We start from the raw sequence: 14,131 nt of genomic DNA, 5'->3' as shown, positions 1-14,131 counted from the left end.
TTAAACTAGGTTGCATCAATCACTTTAAATAGTATCAATGACAACGTCATCATCCTCGTTGTCAGACTTCATAGTTTTAACTTTAGGTACACTGGTGGTCTTTGAGGAAACCACCTCAATGTTCTCATCTTCATATTCCTCTTCATCACCACAAGATTCCTCCACTGTTTCCTTCAATCATTTAATAAATGGTTTCACTTTGATATGATTCAATTTGGCAAGTTCCTTTGAGACATACTTCTTAGACCCTTTTCTAGCCAGTTGATGATGACTTCTTTCTTCTGAAATGTCTGCATTATACATCTCTTTCAAGATATATGGAATCTTGGTTTGATCTGAGCTTGATGCATGGCCACTACACACTCCAAAATATTGAAGAAATTACCACTGAGCCTTTTATTGTTATGATAAACTTAGAGGAAATGATGTCTGCATTTCTTAATTTGCTCCTTAATCCTCTAATTAAAAAGAATTCCAGTCAAAACAAGATGAGTCAATGATACCCTCTTCATTCCTTTTCTCAAGAAAATCAAATGTAGAACTGCTTTTCAACAATCATTTCCAAATCACTGAGCATCAAAAGTTTTGCATACTACCTATAGATATGCTTAGGAGTTACTTCCAGAAGACGTCTTTTTTTTGCTCAATATGGGTTCTCTCTCTAAGCCCAACTCTGCATGTGAAGTCACTGCCCTCCCCGCTATGTGGAACATGACATCCAGGGTGAAAGTCTCCCTGGTAGCATGGGGGATGGCGCCCAGGGACGAGCCTGGCCAGGGCACTGTGGGATCAACAATGCCATCCTGACCAAAAGGGGAAAAGAAGTATAACTAAGAAAGTATCAGTGGCAGAGCAAGTTCAAATAGAGTCGAGAGACTACTCTGGATGTTGCTCTTACACAAGCTTCAGTTAGACATTGCTACCTATCATAACTTGCCAAACCCCAACCAGAACCATTCCAGCCAATCCTAGAGAACCCCTAGCACAATATAGAAGATTCTACAAAGGTTCCACGCACTAGGGTAACTTTCCAGAAACCTACAACCTCCAGATGGGTCTTTGATCCAGGTAAGATCTGAAATGTATAAGGGCTAGCATCTCCAGATCATCAGCTAGTTCCATCCTCCTATCCCATATTATCGACAGCCCCTTCCAACATGAAAAAGTTAGAATAGGCATAGCTTAAATTCCCCCTAAGAGCATGAGAAAGACCAAAGTTGATGATGGAGTTATACAGAGAAAGTAAGGTTTAACAAATGAGTATGATTGCTGAATCATTATATTGCTATTTCTTCTAGTCTCCAGTGTCTTAGAGCAGCTAGAAGTAAAAACCTGAAATTGTGGAATTTTAACCTATATCAAACTCTGAAATCTACAACTAATTGTTGTGATGTGCTTTGAAATGTATTGCTTTTTTGTATATATATTATTATTCACAAAAAGTCCATTTTAATGATAAAAGCACAGCTATTTGATTTTATTGTGAACCGCTGATTTTACATTTTGGATGATTACATAGTACGTAAATACATAATATACATCAATTAAAAAAATAAATAAATAACTTAAGCATAGTCACTGATTTCATCTATTCTGCACCTTTCAACTTCCTGGGTTGTTTCTTCCCCTAATCTCCTCCTTTTCTTATTCCTTAGCTTCTGGAGGAGGACTGATTGATTTGGTGGTGGTGGTGGTGTCTCACTGCTGGATATTGAGCCATTTTCCTTGCCTTTTCCCTTCTTTATTTTCTTATCCATTTCTTTCTTTCTTGTACCATTGTCACTATTCTCAGGAGGGTTTTCGAGAATGAATGTGCAGAGATTATGATGTGTGTCAAACATGCTTCAATAGCCACAGACTTTACAAGAATTACCTGTTGTTTGCTTCTTTGGATTGACATGCAGACCTGTTTGAGGATTCTAACACTCAGCATAGAGAAAAATTTTTTTAATGAATCCATCCAACATGATTGCAGCTTATTCACCTTATGAGACCCACTGACAATGTACTGGTTATTCCTAACATCAAACTGGGTCTGTGCTCCCAGATCAAAACCAAAATATTTGGTGGAATATATTGAAAGCCAATGAAGTGCCTTTTCCATGTCAACCATGTTGACTATATCTATCCTGATTCTATTTCCTTTCCGCTCCATCTTGGCAATAAGAAAGGGCATCTTGTAGTGATAGAACTGGTCTGACATGCTGTGGCTGATTTTGACAAACATTTTGGCTTTCTAGTGGCTTTATCAATAAGATGAAGAGATCTTTGATTGCAACTTTTTAGTACCTTCTGTCTAGAGAAGAAGGCATGACATGAACAACTGCAAGAGTTCTCAGTTTCTGATAGGAAAAATGTTTGCCACTGAGCCTGTAAGCTTCTTGCTTGTATGCTATGTTTCCCCAATACAGGTACCAATGGCTGTGCAACAGCTCATTTTCATCAAATAAAGACAGAAACCCTAAGCTTTTTGCCCAAGTCTTGGAGGAAGTGGGGTGCATTATAAATCAGAGTTCAAGGCAGAGGCAAAATGGAGGAGCAGCTGGACCAGAAGTGCCGTAGCCTGGCAACCTCTGGAATGTTCTTCCTCTATCTGAATGATTCCACCACCACTTTTCAAGCTACCCTGAGCCAAGAGAGTAGGCTCACCCATCTATATGGAAAGGGCAAATTCACCGGTGCATTTAGAGAAGGCAGGATGTCTGCCCTAGTGCTTGGTGGGTTTGGGCCTTGGACCCTGATTTTCAGGGACAGTGCTGCCACCCCAGTGCTTGTAGAGGGTGGGGTCTGCGTCTCTGGGTTTATGGAGAAACTGAAAATCATACTAATGCTTGGAGAGGATGGGGCCTTCACCCCAGTGTTTAGGGAGAGCATGGCCACTGGGCAAGTGCTTGGAAAGTGTGGTGCAATGGAGTTACCACTCCATCAGGCCTGAAGGACAAAACATGGATCCATAGATGACTCTCAGTCTTTAAAAGGTAATGGGGTTTGAATCAGGCCAAGATGGTGGCTTAGCAAGGTGCGTGATTTGGTTCGTCCTCCAGAACAGCTACTAAATAACCAGGGACAGTACAGAACAGCCCCTGGGGCCACGTCAATGACCGGACACACAGCGTACCCCAGTATGGACCCGCTGTAGTAGCTGTGAGTCCCCCCAGAACCGTGAGTTCACCAAGCTGTGGCGGCCAGTGCCCCTCTCCCACAGGCTGCTTCCAAGAGGGGAAAGGAAAGAGACTTTGCCAGCAGCAGGGGCTGAGCACAACCAAACACCAATTGTGGAATTAATTAAAAAATTCTGACAACTAAAATAGCCCCTCGTTCTCAGGTGAACCTGGTCAAAGCGGAGGTCACTGATTTTTGCCCCAGCACCTGGGCTGACACCTCATCAAAAAAGGCAGGGCTGAAGGAAAAAGAAAAATAAAAAGAAACAGAGGTTTTGTGGCTGTGTTTCTACAAAGGCTTGACTGCCTTTGGATACAGCAGCAGGGCTTCTCAGGCTGCAAATGCCCCAGGTATAGGCAGAAACAAGCTTGTTTGAGGGCTTGTCATGAGGCTGTGCCTTCCCCAGAGGAAGGGTGAGGCCCAACTCAGGTGGAATCCCTCTCTCAAAGAATTCAGAACCCATGGCTTGGTAATTTGAAGCCATTAAAATCAGCCTACAACCTCTCCTCTGTCTCCATCATGCCCCCAGCAGGGAGAGTCTGCCAAAGTTCAAGGTACCACATCATCTTATGCTGTGTGACCTGCAGACAGACAAGCACCACATACTGGGCAGGATAAGAGAAACAGAGTGCAGAGACTTCATAGTAAAGTCTTTCAACCTGCTGGGTCTCACCCTCAGGGAAATCTGACACAGGTGACTCTTTCCTCCTGACAGGAGGCCAGTTTGGCCTGGGAAAATCCAGCTGGGGTCTATTATACCTAAGTAGACCCTCCTAAGGATGGGGGGAAAAGGCACCATACAGGTAGGGCAAGAAACAAGAAAACAAGAACTGAAAAATTCTGATCTGTTAAACAAAACCTAAGCTAGTGGTCCAGAAAAAGCTGAACTGAATGTTAAAAGACAGGCAGACAACAAATTCATCCAGGAAGAAATCCCCAGGTAAAAGAAGTGAAAACAATCTCCAGAATAAACTAATTAAGGTAATTAAAAACCTAGATGCCAGCAAAAAATAACAAATCACACCAGGAAAATTGAAGATATGGCCCAGTTAAAGGAACAAACCAACAATTCAAATGAGGTACAGGAGTTGAAACAATTAATTCAGAATATACGAACAGACATGGAAAACGTCATCAAAAATCAAATCAATGAATTGAGGAAGGATATAGAGAATGGAAGGAATGAACAAAAAGAAGAAATAGAAAGTCTGAAAAAACAAATCACAGAACTTATGGAAATGAAAGGCACAGTAGAAGAGATGAAAAAAACAATAGAAACCTACAATGTTAGATTTTGAGGGGCAGAAGATAGGATTAGTGAACTGGAAGATGGAACATCTGAAATCCAGAAAGCAATAGAAAATATAGGGAAAAAATGGAAGAATATGAGCAGGGCCTCAGGGAATTGAATGACAATATGAAGCACACAAATATACGTGTTGTGCGTGTCTCAGAATGAGAGGAGAAGGAGAAAGTAAGAGAAAAACTAATGGAGGAAATTATCATTGAAAATTTCCCAACTCTTATGCAAGACTTAAAATTACAGATCGAAGAAGTACAGCATACCCCAAAGAGAATAGATCCAAATAGACATACTCCAAGACACTTATCAATCAGAATGTCAAAGGTCAAAGAGAAAGAGAGAATCTTGAAAGCAGTAAGAGAAAAGCAATCCATAACATACAAGGGAAGCCCAATAAGACTATGCGTAGATTTCTCAGCAGAAACCATGGAGGCAAGAAGACAGTGGTATGATATACTTAAATTATTAAAAGAGGAAAACTGCCAACCAAGAATTCTATATCCAGCAAAATTGTCCTTCAAAAATGAGGTAGAAATTAAAACACTTTCAGACAAAAAGTCACTGAGAGAATTTGTGACCAAGAGACTGGCTCTGCAAGAAATGCTAAAGGCAGCACTAGAGGCAGATACAAAAAGACAGGAGAGAGAGGTGTGGAGAAGAGTGTAGAAAAAAAGACTACCAGTAAAGGTAAAAAGAAGAAAAATTAGGTATGACATATAAAATCCAAAAAACAAAATGGTAGAAGAAAGTACTACCTGTACAGTAATAACACTAAATATTAATGGATTATAAACTACCCAATCAAAAGATATAGATTGGCAGAATGGATTTAAAAACAAGACCCGTCTATATGCTGTCTACAGGAAACACATCTTAGACCCAAGGATAAACATAGGTTGAAAGTGAAAGGTTGGGAAAAGATATTTCATGCAAATAACTATCAGAAAAGAGCAGGAGTAGCTATACTAATATCCAACAAATTAGACTGCAAATGTAAAGCAGGTAAAAGAGACAAAGAAGGACACTATGTATTAATAAAAGGAACAATTCAACAAGAAGACATAGCAATCATAAATATTTATGTACCAAGCCAGAATGCTCCAAAATACATGCAGCAAACAATGGAAAGAGAAATAGACATATCTACCATAATAGTTGGAGACTTCAATTCCACACTCTTATCAATGGACAGAACATTTAGACAGAGGATCAATAAAGAAACAGAGAATTTGAATAATATAACAAATGAGCTAGACTTAACAGACATTTATAGAACGTTACACCCAACAACAGCAGGATACACTTTTTTCTCAAGTGCTCATGGATCATTCTCAAGGATAGACCATATGCTGGTTCACAAAGCAAGTCTCAACAAATTTAAAAATATTGAAATGATACAAAACACTTATTCAGATCATAAAGGGATGTAATTAGAAATCAAAAATAGGCAGAGTGCCAGAAAATTCACAAACATACAGAGGCTCATCAACACACTCTTAAACAACCAGTGGGTCAAGGAAGAAATTACAAGAGAAATCAGTAAATATCTCAAGGCAAATGAAAATAAAAATACAATATATCAAAACTTATGTGATGCAGCAAAGGCAGTGCTAAGAGGGAAATTTATTGCCCTAAATGCCTATATCAGAAAAGAAGAAAGGGCAAAAATCGAGGCATTAACCACCCACTTGGAAGAAGTAGAGAAAGAACAGCAAACTAACCCCAAAGCAAACAAAAGGAAAGAAATAACAACGATTAGAGCAGAAATAAATGAAATAGAGAACATGAAAACAATTGAGAAAATCAACAAAACCAGGAGCTGGTTCTATGAGAAAATCAACAAGATTGATGAGCCCTTAGCAAGACTGACAAAAAGAAGAAGAGAGAGGATGCAAATAAATAAAGATGAAAAATGGAAAAGGAGACATAACCACTGACCCCATAGAAATAAAGGAAGTAATGACAGGATACTATGAACAACTTAATGCTAATAAATGCAACAATGTAGATGAAATGGACAACTTTCTAGAAAGGCATGAACAACCAACTTTGACTTGAGAAGAACTAGATGATCTCAACAAACCAATCACAAGTAAATAAATTGAATCAGTATTACAAAGCTCTCCAAAAAGAAAAGTCCGAGACCAGATGGCTTCACATGTGAATTCTACCAAATATTCCAAAAAAAATTAGTACCAATCCTGCTCAAACTCTTCAGAAAAATTGAAGAGGAGGGAAAGCTACCGAATTCATTCTACGAAGCCAACATCACCCTTATACCAAAGCCAGATAAAAGACATTAGAAAAAAAAATTACAGACCAATCTCTCTAATGAATATAGATGCAAAAATCCTCAACAAAATTCTAGCAAATCGAATCCAGCAATATATAAAATAATTGTACATCATGACCAAGTAGAATTCATCCCAGGTATGCAAGGATGGTTCAACAGAAGAAAGTCAATTAATGTAATACATCATACCAACAAATCAAGTCAGAAAATCCACATGATCATCTCAATTGATGCAGAAAAGGCATTTGACAAAATTCAACATCCTTTCCTGTTGAAAACACTTCAAAGGATAGGAATACAAGGGAACTTCCTCAAAATGATAAAGGAAATACATGAAAACCAAACCCACAACTAATATCATCCTCAATGGGGAAAAACTGAAAACTTTTCCCCTAAGATCAGGAACAAGACAAGGATGTCCACTATTACCACTGTTATTCAACATTGTGTTGGAAGTTCTAGCCAGAGCAATTAGACAAGAAAAAGAAATACAAGGCATCAAAGTTGGAAAGGAAGAAGTTAAGCTCTCACTGTTTTCAGATGATATGATACTATATGTCGAAAATCCTGAAAAATCCACAGCAAAACTACTAGAGCTAATAAATGAGTACAGCAAAGTGGCAGGTTACAAGATCCACACTCAAAAATCTGCAGTGTTTCTCTACACTAGTAATAAACAATCTGCGGGGGAAATCGAGAAAAGAATTCCATTTACAATTACAACCAAAAGAATAAAATATTTAGGAGTAAATTTAACTAAAGAGACAAAAGACTTATACAAAGAAAACTACAAGAATTGTTAAAAGAAATCACTGAAGACCTAAATAGATGGAAAGGCACACTGTGTTCATGGATTGGAAGACTAAATATAGTTAAGATGTCAATTCTTCCTAAATTGATTTACAGATTCAATGCAATACCAGTTAAAATCACAAAAACGTACTTTTCAGAAATAGAAAAACCAATAGGCAAATTTATCTGGAAGGGCAGGGTGCCCTGAATAGCTAAAAGTATCCTGAGAAAAAAAACTGAAATCAGAGGTCTCACACTACCTGACTTTAAGGCATATTATGAAGCTACAGTGGTCAAAACAGCATGGCACTGGCATAAAGATAGATACATTGACCAATGGAATTGAATAGAGTGTTCAGATATATACCCTCTCATCTACGGACAATTGATCATTGATAAGGCAGTCAAGCCAACTCACCTAGGACAGAACAGTCTCTTCAACAAATGATGCCGAGAGAACTGGGTATCCATATGCAAAAGAATGAAAAAGCACCCATATCTCACACCCTATACAAAAGTTAACTCAAAATGGATCAAAGACCTAAACATTAGATCTAAGACCATAAAACTGCTAGAAGAAAATGTAGGGAAATATCTTATAAATCTTATACCAGGAGGCAGTTTTCTAGACCTTACACTCAAAGCAAGAGCACTGAAGAAAGAAAGAAAGAAAAGGGAACTCCTCAAAATTAAACACTTTGGGGCATCAAAGAACTTCGTCAAGAAAGCAAAAAGATGGCCTACACAATGAGAGACAATATTTGGAAATGACATATCAGATAAAGGTCTAGTATCCAGAATTTATAAAGAGATTGTTCAACTCAACAACAAAAAGACAGCCAACCCAATTACAAAATGGGCAAAAGACTTGGACACACACTTCTCAGAAGAGGAAATACAAATGGCCAAAAGAGCACATGAAGAGATGCTCAACTTCCCTGGCTATTAGGGAATTGCAAATCAAAACCACAATGAGATATCATCTCATACCACTAGAATGGCCATTATCAATAAAACAGAAAATGACAAGTGCTGGAGAGGACGAAGAGAAAGAGGCACACTTAACCACTGTTGGTGGGAATGTCAAATGTTACAACCGCTGTGGTAGGCAATTTGGCGTTTCCTCAAAAAGGTAAATATAGAATTGCCATATGACCTGGCAATGCCATTGCTAGGTATCTACTCAGAGTACATGAGGGCAAGGACACAAATGGACATTTGCACACCAGTGTTTATAGCAGCATTATTTACAATTGCGAAGAGATGGAAACAGCCAAAATGTCCATCAACACACGAGTGGCTAAACAAACTGTGGTATATACATACGATGGAATATTATGCAGCTGTAAGATACAATAAAGTTATGAAGTATGTAACAACATGGATGGACCTCAAGAACATTATGCTGAGTGAGATTAGCCAGAAACAAAAGGACAAATACTGTATGGTCTCACTGATATGAACTGACATTAGTGAATAAACTTGGAGAATTTCGTTGGTAACAAATCCCATCAGGAGACAGAAATAGGGTAAGATATTGGGTAATTGGAGCTGAAGGGATACAGATTGTGCAACAGGACTGAATATAAAAACTCAGAAATGGACAGCACAATGCTACCTAACTGTAATACATTTTTTTAAAAACACTGAATGAAGCTGAATGTGAGAATGATAGAGGGAGGAGGTCTGGGGGCACAAATAAAATTAGACAGAAAGATAGATGATAAAGACTGAGATGTATAATCTAGGAATGCCTAGAGTGTATAATGATAGTGACTAAATGTACAAATTTTAAAAATGTTTTTGTATGAGGAAGAACAAAGGAATGTCATTACTGCAGGGTGCTGAAAATAGATGGTAATTAATATTTAAAAATTTCAACTTATGTGTGAGAGTAAAGCCAAAAATGTTTATTTGGTACAAAATTTATATTTTGACTAGTGAATTTCCCAATACAAATTATGTAGACAGCTTAATTGAACACCATAAGTACATGGAACCTTGAGTAGGACATGACATTTTGTTGGTTTGTCCAGAGTGATGCCCCAATAAATCCCAGAGTGATTTGAACAATGAATAAAAGAGTATTTTCACAGTCCCCTTCAGGGAATGGTAAGAACGGGGGAAAATTCATCTTCCCCAAATTGAATTCTTGATATTCTCACAAGCAGTGTGGACAGCCAAAGCTATAGGCTGAGCACCCAGTCTTGGGGTTTGTTCATAGGAAACTTGATCCCACAAAGGATAGGTCAAGCCTACTTAAAATTAGGCCTAAGAGTCACCCTCAAGACAACCTCTTTTTTTTGCTCAGATGTGGCCTCTCTCTCCAGACAACACAACAAGCAAACTCACCAAGCATTTGAGTTGTACTTAGAAGGAGAAATAGAAGAGGAAAGCACATCTACTCCATCTTTCCAGAAATGGAATTTGAATTCCTACAGAGAATTCTTCAACAATAATAAAACTGAATAAAGCCAATCTTGATTTTTATCACTAACATATACCAACATACTCCAACATTTCTAAATAATTTCAGTGTTAAAATAGTCCCCACAAAATATATTTATCTTTATTCTTTTCAAAAGTTATTTTTTTCTGCAGAGAATATGATTGCTTGAACAACTTTATTGAAGTTTAATTAGCATACAATAAACATCCCAAAGTGTACAATTTGATGTGTTTTGACATATATATATGTTCAAATTTTAAAGAAATTACCAGCCTTAGAACATAGTTGTACCACTTTACACTTCCTCCAAAAATATATGAGAATTCCAGTGATCCACATTCTTACCAACACTAGGTAATTTAGCCCTTCTAATAAGGATGTAGTTGTATCTCATTGTGATTTTGATTTGCATCTCCTTAATAACTAATCACATTGAGTTTCTATTCATGTGAATATTTGTCTTATGTATGTCTTTTGGAAGAAGTATCTATTCAAATCTTTGCCCATTATTTGTTAAGAATTGTTTATATATTCTCTGCACAAGATATTTATCAAATATCCCCTTCTGTGGTTTGTCTTTTCACTCTCTTAACATTGTCTCTCAAAGAGCTGAAGCTTCTTATCAAGTCAGATTTATCCATTTTTTAATTGATTTTACTTCTTTTGTTTTATTTAAGAAATTATTCACTGACCAAGGATAGCAAAGGGATTTTCTCCTAGAAGTGCTACACTTTTGTTTTGACATTTGAGACTATGATCCATTTTGAATTATCTTTTTATATGATACAAGGCATAGATCGAAAAACTTTTTTGCATGTGGTATCCAACTGTACCAAATATAATTGTTGAAAAAGCTATCCTTTCTCCTCTAATCATTCCCTTCCCTTTCATGATAATTGATTGTCTATCTATGCATAATATATGTGTGGGTCTTTTTCTGAACACTTCTGTTTCATTGATGTATTTTTATCTTTATGCCAACACTACAACATACTGATTAATGTTGCTTGATAATAAACCTTGAAATCGATAGCAGAATCCCACCAACTTTGTTCTGTCTATTGAAGTTCTTTTGGTTATTCTATAGCTTTTCCATTTCCATATGAGTGTTAACATCAGTTTGCCAATTTCTATCAAAAAGTCTTGTGGGATTTTAATTGGAGTTTCATTGAATCTATTGATAAATTTGGGAATAATTGATATCTTAGTAATATTGACTCATAAACAAGGTATATACCTCCATTTACTTAGGTCTTTATTAATTTATCTCTGTAATACTTTGTAGTTTTCAGTATGCAGATCTTCTACATCTTTTGTCAGATTTATTCCTACATATTTAATATTTTCTAATGATATCACAAAATGAACTCATTATTCTATTTCACTTTACAATAGTTCACTGCCAGTATAAAAATATAATTATTTTTGTATACTGTTCTCATATTCTCCAAACTTGCAAAACTCAATTGTTAATTCTAGAAATATTTATTTAGATTGACAGAATTTTCTACGTAGACTGTATTTAAGTCTGTGAATAAAGACAGTTTTGCCTCTTCCTTTCCAGTCGGGAGGCCTTTTTTCTTTGTTGAACTGGACAGAACTTCAGGTGACATATGAAACGACACCCCCCCACAACCTTCCCGCCCACACCTCCACACCTCCACACCCCCTACCTCACCACGGTGAACTTCTCCGTCTTAGGTTGGTGTTTCGAGCATGCGAACAGTCAGCACAACTTCAGGCACATGACTATCTGCCCCATTCTCCTACTCTGTTAAAATCCAAATGTGGACACTACAGTGACTGGGGTGCACACCACCCCCAGACTGGAAACACCACTAGGATCCCTTATAAAGCAAGTTTATTCCCTCAAGTCCTGACAGCCTGAAGGCAGTGACTTCCACCTGGAAGGCAGAAATCTAAGATCTATGTGGACATTGTGAAAAGAGGCGACTGGGAAGCCTCCCTAGTAGTCGCCAAGAAGTCAAATGACTTCAAGATGCATGAGAGAAATTTGCAGGGAGGAGGAGGAATGATTGACATCTCCACAGAGATTTAAATACAGCCACGTTACTTTGGAGAATTTCAGGTAAGGCAAACACAAACTAGGTAACGGTGAAAGATGGGAGAGAACAGAATGAACCAGTGAATGGTAAGGGGATGAGGCGTGGGAAAAGGCTTGGAGAAGACACCCGCCCCCTGCCATGTGCGCCACCAGAATTGAACACGGGTTGATGAAGAGGGCTGGCATGTCAGTTTGGGAGACTCTTAAGGTTGCTAAGGAAATGCCACTTGGTCTACCCAGCTCCCCCTCCCCCCCAGAAGTCTCAGAATTCTGCTTTGTGACATCTCAGCCTACCAAGGGCTACCATTGGCTGGGGGTGTGCCTTGATGACCAATCAAAGCTGAGGGGCGTGGTTTCTCATTGTCCTGGAGGGTATATAAAGGGAGGTAAGGCACCCTGGGGTGGAGTACTGCGAGACTTCAGTATGGAGAAGGCGACCCAAGGAGAAGAGCCTCCAAAGCCAAGCACCAAAAAGAGAAGGAAGTGGAAGGTCTCATATGAAACCAGGCCCAAAAGTGGCTTAAAGGTTAGACTAACCCTCCCAAGCTCCTCCTATTTTTCCCCATTGACTATCACCACGCCCCCCACGGCCCCCACGCCCCTCCCCCACTCCGATTCCTTCCCTGTCCTTGCCTGGCACAATGCCTTACTCACCCCACATCAGTTCTCCTGAAACCCCATTCCCATCCATCCCAAATCTCTTTCCCCAACCCCATGTTCTCTGTATCCTCTGTGTTCCTCCCTACTGTCTTTCCAGATGCTAAAGAGAACCATGGGGTTGAAAAGACCTGTTCAAGGGAGTTCTATGGAAAAGGCCACTCTGGGCATGGTCGCCCATTCAGGAATGCCTGAGAACCCTCGACAGTCTCCTGACGATTGTCCCAAGGAGAGTAAGCTGGACGAAAACGAGCGAAAGGAGGCCCAGGAGACCCCGGAGCCCTCCACCACTTCATGTGACAACCCGAGCAGCCAGCCACTTCAGATCGAGGCCACAGAGCTACCGCTGTGTGATGAGGCTGGAGAGATTTCCCTGCCGAGAGCTGTCCAGTCAACATCAGATGTAGATCTGAGTCAGAAACCGTCGAGTACACTGAAAGTAATGATTAAAATAAAATGAATAAATTGTGAAAAGGAGATACGTGTCTGTGAGTACTCTGATGGTGGAGAGGGAGGGATAGAGAGAAAGAAAGAAAGAGACAGGAATGTGAGGAGGGAGGAGGTGGGGTCCTGTGGAGTTGGGGGTCAAACCTGTAGGTCCATAGTAATCCAGACATTGGGGAAAAGGGCTGAGACAGAACTGACCACTAAAATTTCCTTTTTAGCACTGTCCCCTGGGTAAAGAGGAAGTGGTTTTGTTGTTTCTGCATGTGTTTGCCTAGTGAGGGTTCCAGCTTTATCAAAATGTAGATTACTACCATGAAGTGAGGTGCATGGGGGCAATGCCACCACCCCAAAAGGTCAGGGGCTATATCACTTCCAGTCCCCCTACCTCATAGTGGTATTTGCTGCACATCTTAAGCTGTAAGCAATTGAAGGCCCTCAGAAGAACCAAACATCTCACCTTACTAGAAGTCATTGACAGCACTCCAATGATTGACATAATGCTGGGTGGATCCCCAAATCCAACATGGATGAGGTCACTTTCTAGGAAAGGAAACTTGGAATGGAGTAGTGCTTTACCAAGGGTGGGGCAGTCTGTGTCATCTGCTCCCAGAGCGGGCAATAGAGGGGACAATAATCAACAGGGAATTTTTAAATTAAATTTTATATTTAGTGATAATTGTAGATTCACATGCGGTTGTAAGAAATAGTATACAGCAGCCCTGGGTAACTTTTAGTCAGCTTCACGTTATGATATCTTGCAACGCTACAATATTACAACCAGGATGTTGACATAGTTGTATGTTATATAGTTTTATATAACATGTGTTATATAATTATGTTACATGAACATAATTATGTTATATAATTAAACTATGTTATACGAATTAACTAAAACATAGAGTTTTAGTTAATTCAAAGACTGTATTTTTTAGAACAGTTTGAGATTTACAGACAATTGAAAAG

The 14,131-nt window shown here is 38.9% G+C and overlaps 1 protein-coding gene, 1 long non-coding RNA gene and 2 pseudogenes across 2 annotated transcripts in view; 1 reads left to right on the top strand and 3 right to left on the bottom strand.

Annotated features, from left to right (window-relative positions):
* The window catches only part of LOC143671593 (uncharacterized), a 128,239-nt gene that overhangs the window by 72,174 nt on the left and 41,934 nt on the right, over positions 1-14,131 (bottom strand). The window lies entirely within an intron of this gene.
* On the bottom strand, positions 25-512 carry LOC143670955 (eukaryotic translation initiation factor 5 pseudogene; annotated as a pseudogene).
* LOC143670954 (eukaryotic translation initiation factor 5 pseudogene) lies at positions 1,545-2,227 on the bottom strand (annotated as a pseudogene).
* On the top strand, positions 12,437-13,198 carry LOC143670566 (uncharacterized). The gene is made up of 2 exons (XM_077145420.1): positions 12,437-12,590; positions 12,822-13,198. The coding sequence occupies exons 1-2, from the start codon at positions 12,489-12,491 to the stop codon at positions 13,179-13,181; spliced, it is 462 nt and encodes a 153-aa protein (XP_077001535.1). The 5' UTR covers positions 12,437-12,488; the 3' UTR covers positions 13,182-13,198.

The sequence above is a fragment of the Tamandua tetradactyla genome, chromosome X, assembly GCF_023851605.1.
Source record: "Tamandua tetradactyla isolate mTamTet1 chromosome X, mTamTet1.pri, whole genome shotgun sequence".
Lineage (NCBI taxonomy): Eukaryota > Metazoa > Chordata > Mammalia > Pilosa > Myrmecophagidae > Tamandua > Tamandua tetradactyla.
This window is presented reverse-complemented; position numbering and strand designations above follow the sequence as displayed.

Excerpts from the sequence above, each read along its gene's own strand:
- LOC143670566 (XM_077145420.1), top strand. The coding sequence starts at position 12,489 with ATGGAGAAGGCGACCCAAGGAGAAGAGCCTCCAAAGCCAAGCACCAAA. Across the intron at positions 12,591-12,821 it reads GGCCCAAAAGTGGCTTAAAG|ATGCTAAAGAGAACCATGGG; the intron begins GTTAGACTAACC and ends CTGTCTTTCCAG.